At 36.0% G+C, this 14,092-nt stretch overlaps 1 protein-coding gene across 7 annotated transcripts in view; it reads left to right on the top strand.

Annotated features, from left to right (window-relative positions):
- The window catches only part of GCFC2 (GC-rich sequence DNA-binding factor 2), an 81,081-nt gene that overhangs the window by 24,216 nt on the left and 42,773 nt on the right, over positions 1-14,092 (top strand). For all 7 annotated transcript variants that reach the window (XR_009694750.1, XR_009694753.1, XR_009694752.1 and 4 more), the window contains one exon: positions 9,278-9,393. Coding sequence is in view for 2 of the 7 variants with exons in the window: in XM_061155372.1 (XP_061011355.1) it covers positions 9,278-9,393 (116 nt within the window). In the remaining 5 variants the exon portion in view is untranslated. The remainder of the gene's footprint in view (positions 1-9,277; positions 9,394-14,092) is intronic.

Genomic DNA, 14,092 nt, shown 5'->3' with positions numbered 1-14,092 from the left:
GAAATCTGGGACCTTAATATCTCTAGCTTTGCTCTTCCTTAAGATCTCTTTGGCTATTTCAAGGTCTTTTGTGGTTTCACATAAATGTTAGGATTATTTGTTCTTATTCCATGAAAAATTTCCTTGGTATTTTGGTGTGTGTGCTCAGTCGCTTTAGTCATGTCTGACTCTTTGCAACTGTATGGACTATAGCCCACCAGGTTCCTATGTCCATGGCAGTCTCCAGGCATGAGTACTGGAGTGGGTTGCCATGCCCTCCTCCAGGGATCGAACCCATGTCCTGTGTCTCCTGTATTGAAGGTGGATTCTTTACCCACTGGGAAGCCTGGCATTTTGGTAGGGATTGCCTTGAATCTCTCAGTGGAGAATTCGTTCTTGCTTTGTCTAAGTTCTGGTAGCTCCAGGTATTCCTTGCTTTGTGACCGCATAATTTCTGTCTCCACCTCCTTCTTTACACGGTTTTCTCTGTGCCTCTGCTTAATGTCTCTCTTATAAGGATACGTGTCATCAGATTTAGGGCCTGCTTGGATAATCCAGGATGATCTCATCTTGATATTCTTCACTTAATTACAACCCCAAAGACTCTATTTCCAAACAGGGTTATATTCAGAGGTTCCACAGGTTAGGACATAGACCTAACTTTGGGAGGCCATCATTCAGCCCATTATACCATATACATCATGTTCTTTTCCCACTAGATTATAAATGCTTTCCATATATTGTAAGCCCCTTGAGGCAACTATATCTTTTTTATTTTTACAGTTAAAAGTATGGTAGATGCCTAAATGTGACATTCAAACAAATAAATAGGGTTAAAACAAAACTAACAACAGAAAGCGTTACACTTGGGGTCAAATGTCCTGGATTTGGGTTCTGACTTTACCACTAAAATACACTCTCCATGAAGTCAAGAATTATTAACTATTTTTTTCAGTGTTATATCCCATAGTGCCTAATATGGTGAGAGCTCAATAAATACTTGTATACTCTGATAAAATAATTTCATTTTTCTAAATCTATTTTCTCAACAATAAAATGGAAATTATAAAGTTTGAATGATAGTGTTACCTACCTGAGCAGGTGGCTATAAGGCTCAAAATTATATTCTTTTAATTTTAAAATTATTAACTTTATTTTTAATCTTTTTAGTAGGAGTGTTTTGAAATTCGTTTTGCTCTTTTAAGCAAGAAAATTTTTTACACTCTTCATGTTATTAAAACTAAAAAGCTAAGTATAAGTAAGCCTTCAGTTGTAGAAGTCTCTGAGCCATTCTATTTTCCAGTTATTTGCAATCTGAATTATTTTCTTTCACTACTATTAATAAGAAAAGAAATATTTGCTTGGTTTTTTTTCCTTCCTTTTTTTTTTCTTTCTTTTGATCAGAGATGTTTTTGGTTGTTTCTCTTTCTTTGTAATGTGAAATATACTTGTTACAACATGTATTACCTAGGAATGCATTCCTTTGCAAGTAACAGAAAACCCAAATAATGGTGGCTTAAACAAAATTAAAAGCTTTACCTACAAACCCACCAGCAGACTTCTATTTGCTATCCTTTCACTCAACTGGAGTTAGATGGCAACTTCTATCATGAAAAAACAAATATTTGGTTTGTTGCTGTTCTTAATTTACTTTATTGAAGTATAGCTTATTTATAATATTGTAATTTCTACTGTACAGCACAGTGACTCAGTTTTATATTTACATATATACATTCTTTTTTCATATTCTTCTCCATTATGTTTTATCACAGGATATTGAATATAGTTCCCTGGGCTATAGATTAGGACCTTCTTGATTATCTACTTTATACATAAGTTTCATCTGCATCTGATACTTCAAAAGTCCCAATCTGTCTCTTCCCCACTTCCCCTGCCTTGGCAAGCACAAGTATGTTCTTTATATCTGTGAGTCTGTTTCTGTTTCATTAGGTAAAAGTCCATTTGTGTCATTTTTAGACCCAACGTTTAAGTGATATCATATGGTATTTGTCTTTCTCTTTCTGACTTCCTTCACTTTGTATGATGATCTCTAGGTCCATTCATGTTGCTGCAAATGGCATTATTTCATTCTTTTTTATGGCTGTGTAGCAGTCTATTGTATTAATACATATGTGCCACTTCCTCTTTATCCATTCATCTGTCAATGGACATTAGATTGTTTCCATGTCTTGGCTATTGTAAATAGTGTTGTGGTCAATGTTGGGGTGCATGTATCTTTTTGAATTATATTTATCTTTGGATATATGCCCAGGAGTAGGATTGCAAGCTCATATAGCAGCTTTATTTTTTGTTTTTTGAGGAACCTCCATATACTGTTGACCACAGTAGCTGCACCAGTTTACATTCCCAACAACAGTGTAGGAGGATTCCCTTTTCTCCACACCCTCTCCAGCATTTGTTATGTGTATACTTTTTAATGATGGCTGTTCTGACTGGTAGTCATGTACATGTAGTCATGTACAGATTTGAGAGTTGGACTATAAAGAAGGTTGAGCACCAAAGAATTGATGTTTTTGAATTCTCGTGCTGGAGAAGACTTGTGAGAGTCCCTTGGACTACAAAGAGCTCAAACCAGTCAATCCTGAAAGAAATCAATCCTGAATATTCATTGGAAGGACTGATGCTGAATCTGAAGCTCCATTTCTTTGGCTCCCTGATGTGAAGAGCTGACTCATTGGAAAAGACCGTGATGTTGGGAAAGACTGAAGGCAAAAGGAGAAGGGGTCGGCAGAGGGTAAGATGGTTAGATACTATCACCCACTCAATGGACATGAATTTGAGCAAGTTCTGGCAGAGGAGCCTGGCATGCTGCAGTCCATGGGGTTACAAAGAGATGGACACTGCTAGTGACTGAAAAACAGCAACATGCTGACTGATGTGAGGCAGTACCTCCTTGTAGTTTTGATTTGTATTCTTATAATGGTTAGCAGTGTTGAGCATTTTTTCATGTGCCTGTTGGCTATCTGTGTGTCTTTTTAGAAAAATGTCTATGTAGATCTTCTGCCCGTTTTTTGATTGGGTTGTTTTTGTTGTTGTTGAGTTGTATGAGCTGTTTGTAGATTTTGGAATCTCCCTGTCAGTTGGATCATTTGCAAATATTGGGTTGTTCGAAAACTTTGTTCTGGTTTTTTCATATTTAGCCAACCCAATATTTTCTTCCACACCATAGGTTGTCTTCATTTTGTTTATGGTTTCCCTTGTTGTACAAAAGCTTATAAGCTTGATTGGGTGCTCCGTATTTATTTTTGCTTCTGTTTCTAATTTGCTCTGACATAAGAAAATATCTTAAAAAAAAAAACTGTATAATTTATGTCAGAGAATGTTTTGCCTATGTTCTCTTCCAAGAGTTTTCTGATGTCATGCTTTACATTTAAGTCTCTAACCCACTTTGAATTTATTTTTTGTGTATGGAGTAAGGGTATGTTCTTACTTTGTTAAATTACATGTGGCTGTCCAACTTTTCCAACACCACTTGCTGAAGAAATTCTTTCCTCCATTGTTGCATTCTTGCCTCCTTTGTCAAAGACCAATTGGCCATAGTTGTGTGGATTTATTTCTTAGTTTTTTACATTGATCCACATGTCTGTTTTTGTGCCAGTATCACACTGTTTTAATTACTATAGTTTTATAGGATTGTCTGAAGTTTGGGAGGGTCATGCCTATAGCTTTGCTTGTTTTCCTCAGGATTGCTTTGGCAATTTTGTGATTTCATATGGATTATTTGTTCTAGTTTTGTGAAAAATGTTATAGGTAATTTGATAGGGATCACATTAAATCTGTAGATTGCTTTGAGTAGTATGGACATTTTAACAATGTTAATTCGTCCAACTCAAGAGTGTGGGATGTCTTCCATTTCTTTAAATCATCTTCAGTTTCCTTTACTAATGTTTTATAGTTCTCAGCACATAAGTCTTTTACCTCCTTGGTGAGGTTTATTTCTAAGTATTTTTTATGTGATTTTAAAAGGGATTATTTTTATTCTTTCACTTTCTGAGAGTTCCTTGTTAGTGTAAAAAAAATGCAACCAATTTCTGTGTGTTAATCTTGTATCCTGGCTAGTTCATGAATTTAACAGTTGTAATAGTTTTTCTGTGGGTTGTTATGGTTTTCTATGTATCATGTTACATTTTCAAATGGCAATTTTTCCTCTTCAGTTCCAGTCTGGATACCTTCTATTTCTTTTTTTTGTCTGTTTGCCGTGGCTAGTACTTCCAGTACTGTGTTGAATAGAAGAGGTGAGAGTGGGCATCCTTGTCTTGATTTACATTTTACCAAGAAGGCTTTCCATTTTTCACCGTTGAGTATTATGTTGGCTGTAGGTTTGTAGCTTTTATTACATTGTAGTATGTTCCCTCTGTACCCAGTTTCTTAAGAGTTTGTATCATGAATGTTGAATTTTGTTAAATGCTTTTCCTACATCTATTGAGAAGATCATGTAGTTTTGTCTTTTCTGTGTCAAATGTGGTTAATCACATTCATTCATTGATTTATGCATGTTGAGCCATCCCTGTGATCCTGGGATGAATCCAACTTGGTCATAGTTTATGATCTTTTCTATGTGTTGTTAGATTCAGGCTGCTAGTATTTTATTAGGACTTTTTGCATCTATATTCATCAAAGATAGTGGCCTGTGATTTTCTTTTTTTATAGTATCTTTATCTGGTTTTGGTATCAGGGTAATAGTGGCTTCATAGAATATTCTTGGGAGTGCTCCCTCCTTTACAGTCTTTTGGAAGATTTTGAGAGGGATCAGTATGAGTTCTTTTTTGTATGTTTGATAGAATTTGCCTGGGGCGCTATTAGGTCCTGGGCTTTTGTTTGTAGGGAGGTTTTGTGTTTTTTTTAATTGCACATTCTGTTTCACTTCAAGTGATTGGTCTTTTCAAAGTATGTTGTTTCTTCTTGATTCAATTCTGGTGACCTGTTATGTTTGTAGAAATTTGTCCATTTCTTCCAGGTTGTTCAGTTTGTCAGTATATAATTGTTCATAGTGTTTTCTTACAGTTTTTTTGTATTTCTGCAATATCAGTTGTGATTTTTCCTCTTTCATATCTCATTTTATTTATGTGATTCCTCTCTCTTCTTGGTGAGACTGGCTAGAGGATTGTCAATCTTATTTATTCTTTCAAAGAAACAGCCCTTGTTTTTATTGATTTCTTTCTATTATTTTTAATCCCTACTTTATTTCCTCTCTGATTATTATTATTTTCTTCCTTCTGACTGTGTTTTGTTTTTTCTCCTTTTTCTAATTCTTTTAGGTGTTAGATTTTTTATTTGAGATTTTTCTTGTTTCTTGAGGAAGGCCTATATCACTGTGAACTGCCCTCTAAGAACTGCTTTTACTGCATCCTATAGATTTTTATATGGTTATCTTTTCATTGTAATTTTTTTCAAGGTATTTTTTAATTTCTTCTTTGCTTTCATCATTGACCCATTGGGTTTTTTTTGTTTTTTGTTTTTGAGGCAAGTTCTTTAGGCTCCAGGTAATCGAGTTTTTTGTTTATTTTGTCATTTCTATTTCTGTGGTTAATTTCAGTTTCATGCTGTTGTGGTCAGAAAAGCTGCTTCAGAAATTTCTGTACTCTTAAATTTGTTGAGCCTTCTTTTGTGCCCAGTATGTGGTCAACCACAGAAAATGTTCCATGTGCACTTGAATGTATATTGGGTTTTTTTAATATATATAATGTCCTGAAAATATCAATTGAGTCTAAATGTTCTAGTGTATCATTTAGGATTTCTGTTGCCTTATTGATTTTCTGTCTAGAAGACCTGTCCATTGATATGAGTAGGTTATTAAAATCTCTTACTATTGTATTCCTGTCCATTTCTCCCTTTAGTCTGTATTTGTTCTGTGTAATCGGGTGCTCCTATATTGGGTGCATATATGTTGAATGTAATATACTCTTCTTGTGTTGATTCTTTCATCATTATATAGTGTCCTTCTTTATCTTTCCTTATGACCTTTGTTTTCAAGTCCATTACTGCTACCCATGCTTTCTTATTATCATTTCTGTTTGCATGAAATATCTATATCCATCTGCTCACTTTCAGTCTGTGTGTTGTTCACCCTAAAGTGGGCCTCTTGTAGGTAGCATATTGTGGACTCTTGTTTTTTAATCCAGTCTGCCACTCATTGTCTTTTGATTGCAGCATTTAGTCCATTGGCAGTTAAGGTGATTATTAATAGATACATATTTATTGCCATTTTTATCCTTATTTTCCAGTTGATTTTTTATTTCTTCTTTATTATTATTTTTTTCCTTTTGTGGTTTAATGATTTCTTTTGTATTATGCTTGTGTTCTCTTCTTACTGATTTTTGTGACTCTGTTGTATGGAAGCAACAGTTAGAACTGGACATGGAACAACAGACTGGTTCCAAATAGGAAAAGGAGTATGTCAAGGCTGCATATTGTCACCCTGCTTATTTAACTTCTATGCAGAGTACATCATGAGAAACGCTGGGCTGGAAGAAGCACAAGCTGGAATCAAGATTGCCGGGAGAAATATCAATAACCTCAGATATGCAGATGACACCACCCTTATGGCAGAAAGTGAAGAGGAACTAAAAAGCCTCTTGATGAAAGTGAAAGAGGAAAAAAAGAAAGTGAAAGAGGAGAGTGAAAAAGTTGGCTTAAAGCTTAGCGTTCAGAAAACTAAGATCATGGCATCTGGTCCCATCACTTCATGGGAAATAGATGGGGAGACAGTGGAAACAGTGTCAGATTTTAATTTTGGGGGCTCCAAAATCACTGCAGATGGTGACTGCAGCCATGAAATTAAAATACACTTACTCCTTGGAAGGAAAGCTATGGCCAACCTAGATAGCATATTAAAAAGCAGAGACATTACTTTGTCAACAAAGGTCCATCTGGTCTAGGCTATGGTTTTTCCAGTGATCATGTATGGATGTGAGAGTTGGACTGTGAAGAAAGCTGAGTGCCAAAGAATTGATGCTTTTGAACTATGGTGTTGGAGAAGACTCTTGAGAGTCCCTTGGACAGCAAGGAGATCCAACCAGTCCATCCTAAAGCAGATCAGTCCTGGGTGTTCATTGGAAGGACTGATGCTGAAGCTGAAACTCCAGTACTTTGGCCACCTCATGCGAAGAGTTGACTCATTAGAAAAGACCCTGATGCTGGGAGGGATTGGGGGCAGGAGGAGAAGAGGACGACAGAGGATGAGATGGTTGGATGGCATCACCAACTCGATGGACATGGGTTTGAGTAAACTCTGGGAGTTGGTGATGGACAAGGAGGCCTGGCGTGCTGCGATTCATGGGGTCGCAGAGTCGGACACGACTGAGCAACTAAGCTGACTGAACTGACTGTATGTTTTAAATTTGTGGTTTCACACTCAGTCATGTCCGACTCTTTGTGACCCCATGGACTATACAGTCCATGGGATTCTCCAGGCCAGAATACTGGAGTGGATAGCCTTTCCCTTTTCCAAGGGATCTTCCCAACCCAGGGATTGAACCAAGGTCTCCCGCATTGTAGGCGGATTCTTTACCAGCTGAGCTACAAGGGAAGCCCAACTTGTGGTTACCCACACTGTTTTCAAGTATATTAACCCATTGCTATATCTACTTCCTTTAGGCTGATAGTCATATGTCCTCAAACACATTCTAAAATTTAAAAATCTACATATTTTTACTTTCCAACTTAGCATTTTATGATTTTGATGTCCTCTTTTACATCTTCATGTTTATGTTTTTGCTGTTCATTTTGTTTATCATTGCTTTCATAAAAAAATGTTTTTGTGAAATTTAATTTAATATGTATACTGGCTCATTTAAGTGATTTCCTTTCCATTTTGGATTTTCTTGTTTTTCTCTTCTCTATAGATTATTGCTTCTTTGCTAGGATATATTAATATTGCTGTTATTCTTTTAGCTTTTTCTCTTCTGAGAAATTCTCTCTCTTTCTCCTATTCTCAATGATAATCTTGATGTGTAGAGTATGCTAGGTTGCGTATTTTTTTCCTTTCTGGATTTTGAATATATTTTGCCACTCCCTTCTAGCCTGCAACGTTTTCTATAGAGAAATCAGTTAATAGCCTTATGAGGGTTCCCTTGTAATTAGCTCTTTGTTTTTCTCATGCAGCCTTTAGAATCCTATCTTTATCTTTAACTCTTGCCACTTTAATGATAATATGTCTTGGTGTATGTCTGCTTGAGTTCATCTTGTTTGAGACCATGTGCTTCTTATGGGCTTCCCAGGTGGCTCAGTGGGTAAAGAATCTGTCTGCAGTGCAGGAGATGCAGGTTTGATCCCTGGGTTAGGAAGATTCCCTGGAGGAAGACATGGTGACCCACTCCAGTGTTCTTGCCTGGAGAATTCCATGGACAGAGGAGCCTGGCAGGCTACATTTTGTGGGGTTCCAAAGAGTCGGACATGACTGAAGTGACTGCTGTGCTTCCTATACCTAGATATCTGTTTCCTTGTTTAAGTTTGGTAAGTTTTCAGCCATAATTTCTTGAAATGCATTTTCTATCCCCTCTTCCATTTCTTCCCTTTTCCAGTTATACATAGATTGGCATTCTTTATATTATCCCATAATTCTCACATTGCTTTCATTTTCTTCATTTGGTTTTCTGTCTGTTGCTCTGATTGGGTGATTTCCATTATTCCATCTTCCAGAACACTTATATGTTCTGCATTATTCATTTTCTATTTATATTGCCTTTAGCTCACCTTTCATCTCGGCAAGTGAGTTTTCTAATTTTTCTCGGTTCCTCTTTCTAGTTTCTTTTTGGAGTAGTCTGTATTTCAATTGAAATACAGACTTTCCTAATTCCTTTCTTAATTCCTTCAGTATTTTCATTATCTCCTTTTTGAAATCAGTGTTCATTAGACTGGAGAGGTCTGTTTCAGTGATTGTTCTTTTAAGGCAATTCTCTTGATCTTTTAATTTAGAGTCATTCTTCTGTGTCTTCATTTTACCTATATTTCTATTCTACCATCTTGATTGAAGCCTCTGGTATTTGTTTTTTTGAGAGTATATTAGATCACAAATAGAACTAACTTTAAAAACACTGAAAACCAAGCTTTTATGGAAAATGAGATTTTGTAATTTGCCTCTTGATGTAAGTTTAAAGTTCTAAAATTTAAAACTGTGTAATAATTTTAAAAACATTTTATTACAACCATAAAAAATGTCAGAGGCATGGAATTTTAAGCTGGTGAGACCTTAGTGTATCCAGTCTGCTTTAATGGTATTAATATTTGGAGGACTAATGAATGTTGAAAACAACACAAATTTTCATATTATTTTTAGGGACAAGACATAGATCTTTCTTATGGCCGTGAATCTCAAACAGTGAAGAAGTTTGATGCTTCCATTTCATTTCCACCAGTAAGTTTAGAAATTATAAAGAAGCAACTAAATACTAGGTAAGTAATATTAATTTTAAAATTTACAGTTGTTATAGACATTTAGTAGTGAAAAAATTAGCACTATAATATTTTTAATTGAGACGTCCCTTGGTGGTCCAGTGGTTAAAAATCTGCCTTGCAGTACAGGGGACTTGGGTTCAGTCCCTGGTCAGGGAACTAAGATCCCACATGCAGGGCAACTACTGAGCCTGCAAGCCACAGCTAAGACCTGACACAGCCATAAATATAAATATATATTTTATTAATTATTAAATGATAATATTAAAGTTATAGGAAAAATTAGCATCACCTGTGTTACTACACTAACATAACTGATCCTTTTTTGTATATGTCTTTCAGTGTTTATAATAGATATATCATGTAGTTAAAATCAATAAGTAATATCAAATCCTGCTTTTTTTAACTTACTATTTTTAATCTGCATTTATCTACATTGTTAAAAAGCCCTTAATTTTTAAAAATAGTATGCTGGAATTTATGGCAGCAAGATGGCAGAATTAGAAGCCCCAGACCTCGTTGCCCCACAGAGATATCAACTGAACAACAGCATACCATCCAAAAAGCATTTATGAGTACCCCAGAAATCAGGAAGTTGTAGTATCCCAGGGAAGCTCAAAGCCCAGATTAGCCACATTGTAATGGGTAAGAAAAGCCATTTCATTCCAACTGCATCTAGCCACTCTAGCAAGCCAGCACTGCTTTCAATGAAGAGAAAAAAACCTGACTCCTAGCTTTTCCTTTGGAAGGGAAAGAGCGGAACATATATTCTATATTCTAGAGGTACTGCCCAAAGGACTTGTCTCTGTCTCTCTCTTGTCTGTCTCAGAGCACTGTTGGAGAACCATCATACATTAGATGCCTGAGGGCCACAAAGGACAAGAATGAACTAAGCAGCCTGTTGCAGAGCCAGAAAGCTTTCAGTACTACAAACACCAGGGGGACCAAGAGACCATAAAATCCTGGAAAACCCACAAATGTCTCTAATTGGGAAAGCTCTAGAAACCCTGAGGAGAATCATCCTCCCTGAAAGGTTTGAGAAGACAGTCTTCCCCTACTACCACTGGGAATCTTTATCCAGGCTAATTGAAATGCACTTAAGGGATACAGCTTCAAAAAGGGGAGAAACTGCCCTTACATGCATTTTTCAAATACAAAAAGTACAACATAAAGATAACCAGACATGTGAAGAAGCAAGGAAACCTGGCCCAGTAAGAGGACCAAAATTAATTTCCACAACCAAAAGAAACAGGCCTATGAATTACCTGACAGAGAATTCAGAATGATCCTCTTAAAGAAGCTTAATGTGCCATAAGAGAACACAGACAACTAAAGAAATCAGGGAGATGACACATGAACAAGGTTGGAATAACAACAGAGATGGAAACTGTAAAAGAACCAGAGGTTCTGGAGTTGAAAATACAATAACTGAACTGAAAAATTTACTAAAGGGGATCCAAAGCAGACTCTTATCAAGCAGAAGAAACAAGTGATGACCTCAAAGAATAGTCATTTGAAATTACCAAGTTAGAGTAACAAAAAGGAAAAAAGAATGAAGAAAAGTGAAAAAAAAAAATAAGGGATTTACATGATGCTATCAAGCAGAATATCATATACTTTATGGGAATCCAAGAAGGAGAAGAGTAGCAGAATGGGACAGAGAGTTTATCTGAAGATATAATGCCCAAAGACTTACCAGCCTGAAGAAGGAAATGGGCATTCAATTTCAAAAGCTAAAGATAGGAATCCAACAAGGATTAACCCAAGGAGGCTTACACTGAGACAGACTTTCTAGATACAAAGAAAGAATTAAGTGACAAAACAAAAGGACCTTGTCATGTCCAAGAGAGTCCCATAACATTACCAGGAGGCGTCTCAACAAAGGTCTTCTCTGTTAACAGGCCAGAAGAGAGTAGGAAGATATATTCAAAGCACTGAAAGAAGGAAACTGCCAACAGAGATTACTGTATCTAGCAAAACTATCCTTCATGAAGGAGAAATAAAGACCTCAGATAAACAAAGCTGAGGGAGTTCATCACCACTAGACCTGCCTTACAAAAACTGATGAAAGATATCCTTCAAGTTGAATGAAAGGACACTTTACAGTAGCATGAGGCATATAAAAATACAGAGTTCTCTGGTAAAGGTAAATGTATGTGTAAGTGCAGAATCCTGTAATACTGTAAGAGTGGTATGACAATCACTTTTAATTCAGAAATTGAATTTAAAAGGTAAAAATACAAAAATAATTATGATATTATGTTAATACATACAAGAATTTTGATGTAATTTGTGGTATCAATAACAAGAGGTGGCAGGGGAGATGTAAAGGAATAGAGTTTTCATATGAGATTGAAGTTAAGATGTTTCCAGTTTAAAAGAGATTACTGGAATTGCAATATTTTTTGTAAACCCCATGGTAAACATAAAAGAAATACCTGTAGAAGATATGCAGTGGAAAATGAAAATGACCCAGAACATATCCCTAAAAAAATAAAATAACAAAGCCCAAGGCAACAAGAGAGGAAGAGGGACAAAATAACTATAAGACAAAAAGCAATTTTAAAATGGTAATCATAAGTCCTTCCATATCAGTAATTACTTTAAATATAAATGGATTAAATTCTAGAATCAAAAGATGTACAGTGGCTGAATGGGTTGAAAAGAAAAGCAAGATCCAATAATTCCCTGGCAGTCTAGTGGTTAGGGCCCAGGTTCAGTCCTTGGTCAGGAAATTAATATCCCAAAAGCCACCCAAGCCAAAAAAAAAAAAAAGCAAGATACAACTGTATACCATCTGCAAGAGTCTCACTTAGACTTAAGGATGTATATGGAATGAAAGTGAAAGTCTTGCAAAAAGATTCCATGCAAACAGTAAACAAAAGAGAGCAGGTGTGGCATTACTTAGAGAAAAGGATTTTAAGTTAAAAACTGCAAGAGACTATGAAAGCCATTGTATAATATAAAAAGATCAATTCATTGGGACAGTATAGCAGTTATATACATATATATGTGTGAGATGGCCTCACTGCCTAATTCTACCAAACATTTAATAATGAATTAACACCATTCCTTCTCAAACTCTTCCAAAAAACTGAAGAGGAGTTAACATTCCCAAGCTCATTCTCTGGGGTCAGCATTACCCTGATCCCAAAAATCCCAAAGATAGCGTAAGAAAAGGAAATTAGTAAACCAGTATCCTTGATGAGTTTTGATGTAAAAATCCGCAATAAAATACTTGCAAATGTAAGTTAAAAGGATTATACGCCATGACCAAGTGAGATTTATTCCTGGAATTATTAGGGTGTTTCGTAAGAAAATCAGTGTGATACACTATATAAACAGAATGAATGGTGAAAACCACACGATCATTTCAGCTGGTACAGGAAAAGCCTTTGATGATGTTAAGCATGCTTTTGTGAGAAATTGTTACTTCAACATAATAAAGACCATATAGGAGTAATGGACAGCTAATATCACATTTAGTTGTGGAAAACTGAAGGCTTTCCCTGTAGAGTCAGGAGCAAGGCAAGGATGCCTATTCTTGTCTGTTGTATTCAACAAAGTATTGAAAGCCCTAGCCAGAGAATTCAGGTGAGAATAAAAATGAAAAAAATAAAAAGACATCAAAATAGGAAAGCAAGAAGTAAAATAATCTCTGTTCACAGTTGACATGATCTTACACATGGGAAAACCTGAAGACTGCTTTTAACGCAAACAAACAAACACAAACCTTGTTAGAGCTAATAAATCTAGCAAAATTGCAGGATGAAAATCAATTGTTTATGTGCACTAACAATGAAAAGTCCAAAAATATATATTTAGAAAACATTTACAATAGCATCAAAAAGAATATAACTTAGGAATTAGTCAAGGGGTGAAAGTTTTATACACCAGAAATTACAAAATATTGCTGAAAGAAATTGAAGACATAAATTAATGGAAAGGTATCCGTGATCATGGTTTAGAAAATTTAATATAGTTAAAATGTCCATATTACCCAAAGCAATCTATAAATGTTATGCATTCTCTATCAAAATCCCAATGGCATTTTTTGCAGAAATAGGGAAAAAAATCCTAAAAATACATTCAGTTCAGTTCAGCTGCTCAGTCGTGTCTGACTTTTTGCGACCCCATGGTCTGCAGCACTCCAGGCTTCCCTGTCCATTACCAACTCCCAGAGCCTACTCAAATTCATGTCCATTGAGTCTGTGATGCCATCCAACCATCTCATCCTCTGTTGTCCCCTTCTCCTCCTGCCTTCAGTCTTTCCCAGCATCAGGGTCTTTTCCTGTGAGTTGGTTCTTTGCATGAGGTGGCCAGAGTATTGGAGTTTCAGCTTCAGCATCAGTCCTTCCAGTGAGTATTCAGGACTGATTTTCTTTAGGATGGACTGGTTGGATCTCCTTGCAGTCCTAGGGACTCTCAAGAGTCTTCTCCAATGCCAATATATATGGAATCTCAAAGGACCCAAGAAAGAAAAATCACAAGCAATAAAAGCAAAAATAGACAGTTGGAACTATATGAAACTAGTTTCTGCACAGCATGGAAATAATAAACAGAGTGAAAAGGCAGCCAACAGAATAACAGAAGATATTTGCAAACCGTATATATGATAAGTGGTTAATACCCAAAATATATAAGTAGCTCATATAATTCAACAACAAACTACCCAGCAGAAAGATGGTCAAAGGATTGG

The sequence above is a fragment of the Dama dama genome, chromosome 11, assembly GCF_033118175.1.
Source record: "Dama dama isolate Ldn47 chromosome 11, ASM3311817v1, whole genome shotgun sequence".
NCBI lineage: Eukaryota > Metazoa > Chordata > Mammalia > Artiodactyla > Cervidae > Dama > Dama dama.
This window is presented reverse-complemented; position numbering and strand designations above follow the sequence as displayed.